This window comes from Morone saxatilis, unplaced genomic scaffold (assembly GCF_004916995.1).
Source record: "Morone saxatilis isolate NCDOM2014 unplaced genomic scaffold, NCSU_SB_2.0 Contig21, whole genome shotgun sequence".
In the NCBI taxonomy this organism is placed as follows: Eukaryota; Metazoa; Chordata; class Actinopteri; family Moronidae; genus Morone; species Morone saxatilis.
The window spans coordinates 22,032,975-22,035,747 of record NW_023339774.1 but is presented as its reverse complement, the minus strand read 5'-3'; the positions used below and the strand labels follow the sequence as shown (position 1 = coordinate 22,035,747).

General features: G+C 40.6%; 1 protein-coding gene across 1 annotated transcript in view; it reads left to right on the top strand.

Annotated features, from left to right (window-relative positions):
• The window catches only part of xrcc4 (X-ray repair complementing defective repair in Chinese hamster cells 4), a gene marked incomplete at its 5' end in the record, with an annotated part of 24,220 nt that overhangs the window by 11,279 nt on the left and 10,168 nt on the right, over positions 1–2,773 (top strand). The window contains 1 exon segment of the mRNA XM_035668592.1: positions 105–241. Coding sequence (XP_035524485.1) covers positions 105–241 — 137 coding nt within the window.

Here is a 2,773-nt window from a genome sequence, read left to right as displayed (position 1 = left end):
ACAGAGAGGCTGCGATACAACACAGGCAGAGGGAGTGAGACACCATGTGACTCTGTGTCTCTATAGTTTCTGATGTTTATTGATAAGCTCTCTGGTCTCTGTAGGAGTTCTGATGGACAGAAGAAGGAGGATTCAGTGAAATCAGACCGATCAGCGGGTCAGGAGGAGGACGAATATGGAGGAAGTACTGACGAAGAGGCAGAGGAAGAGCAGTCGACTCCAGCCTCTCTACCCACCCGAGGTAAGAGCTCTACGTTTGCCTCAAACTTGACATCGTCTCGACCCCTAAAACATTTTCAGTAATATTACGATTTTCAGCTTAATTTCATATCATTATATCTTTGACTCTTGTTTCTTGCTTTTAAAAGCACTTTTTGAAAATGTGTTTTGAGTTTTTCCATGACTTGATTTCTAATCCAAAACACTACAGCAGCTGCTCCACTGATTGTTTAAATTCCATGTAAAAGTAAAAGTCCCCTAATTGACACACTATTTCCAGTACTGAGTCACAATTCATTAAAAGGGGAACTTTCTCTGAAACGGTCCTTAAAGGAGGCCTCTTATTATCAGTGTCAGATATATATCTGATCTTACAATATGGGATGTTGATATTAAACAAGGCTAAAGTGTCAAATAATGAGGTAAATGTATGTAAAAGTAATTAGCAGTTAGCAGAGTTGAGGCAGAGCAGCCGGAGGATGTCAGAGGGAAAACCAGACAATATTCTCTCCATAAAATATCATCCAGTTTCACCCAAATCACTGATAAAGTTATAGAAGTCCTTTCTGCAGTTATCATTGAGGTTCACTCCCCAGAAACACTCCGCTCTGGCGCCGTCTATCATTTTTCCGACCCCAAATTCAGTGCCTCGTGTTGCTATTGTCCAACCTAAGAAGGTTTGACGGTTACGACCACGTCTCCATTAAATGAAGTCAGTGACAGTTACACGGCTTTCGGGTGGGAACTTTAATGGATCACCTACGGTAAGTCGTTAATTCTGTCATGTTGAACGTGCAAGTCGGCATTAAATCATATGAGGCATAAAATAACAGTTGCAGGTGTTGGAAAACACCTGGCGAGAGCAAATATCAGACGCCACAGAGAGCAGAGCACCAACATAAGTTCACTACTCCTTCGTTATTAGTGCTACAAACTCATTTCTTAGTACTTTCACTTTGTGTTGAGATGATATTTTGGGGAGCTGTTGTCATGGGAGCTGAGTGTGTGTTTTTGCACCATCGCTGAGACTTTTTTGTGTTTTTCGTGCCCAGAAAACTAACCATGACATCACTGAGGAGTTATGTAACGCAGAGCGGTGGGCCTCCGTTGAACTGACATCCCCAAAACACCTTTAAACACACGCAGCTTCTAACGTTGACGTTACACTTCATCAACCTCCAGACTCGCACTCCCAGAAGGTCTGGATATGATTAATGTGCCACCGGCAGGAGGTTGGATGTGCGGCGTGTCGGTGTGTGTTACACTAAGATGGATTTGGGCAGAACATGGAGCTTTGAGGGGTATTTTAGGGAGTTTTTTACCCTCTTCTCAGCTGTTTATGTCCCTGATTTTTCCACTTTCTCACACAAGTTAAAACGGTCCACAGCCAGGTTGCGTTCGTGTGATACGTCAGAGCTTTCTCAGCCCCGGTGTCCCCGCTCTCTGGGCCTTCCCCTCCGTCTGAGGAGGAAAAGCTTCGCCGTTGTTTCTGTTGCCACGACAGTGACTCAGACGGCAGCGTGTTGCCATTTATGACCAACAGATAGAAGGAGGGAAGTTTAAGGAAATTAGTTTGTGTGTTTGTGTGGATACTGCTGTGACTGAAAGGTCACAGCACAACAAAACAATCGCCTGTTGATGTCAAATCGTCCCTGAGATCATTTGGGTGAAGTAAGCGTCTGTGTGTATAAAACCTTTTTAATGGTCTTACCTTGTAAAAACGGAAAATCATTTTTTTTGCATTTCTTTCTTCCTTCATGCACTAACAATAAAAAATATTTCATTTCCATTTAACACTGATTTTTAACTAATAATAAAAGGTTAGATTTGCATAGATTTGTCTTATTTAAAGTGATATAAAACACAATGAATTATGTTAATTAATAACATTTTTTTAAAGCTCCATTGTGAAACAGTCATCTATTGTCAGAAATGGGATATAATGTTCATTAGTGTATAATCACCTTAAAATAAGAATCATTCTGTTTTCGTTACGTCGCTGGTCACCTTCCATGGCGTCCAACATTTTGAACCGACATGTTTCCACAGTAGCCCAGAACGGACAAACCAAACACTGACTCTAAATAAGGACTTTAAAGTTTTTTTCAAGTTTTGCAGCCACCATAGTTTCTCCTAAACACTTCACAGCCCGCTCTCATTCCCAGGTTGTCAAATAGAGACGCGAGTGGTGTTCAGTTTGTTGCAATCTGAACTGTCACCACTAGATGCCACTAAAATCTACACGCTGGTCCTTTCAGTAACAGAAATAAAATGAAAATATTAACTTAAAATCACAAAAAAGTAATGTAATTTGTAGTCCAATCTTTTAGGAACAGATCAGACCATGATGGACTTCCTGTTATATATATACCTGATGTACTTCAATTGATTAGCTTAATTTGTCCTGATCGATAGATATAAATGGGAAACATCTGCATAACAATGACAGTTAATGGAGATCACTAACATCTTAGACCTTAACAAAGTGGACAGAAACTTTGTTAGTGTTTCCAACAATCACCAACTCTGGTTTGGTCGAAATAATCCTTAATTC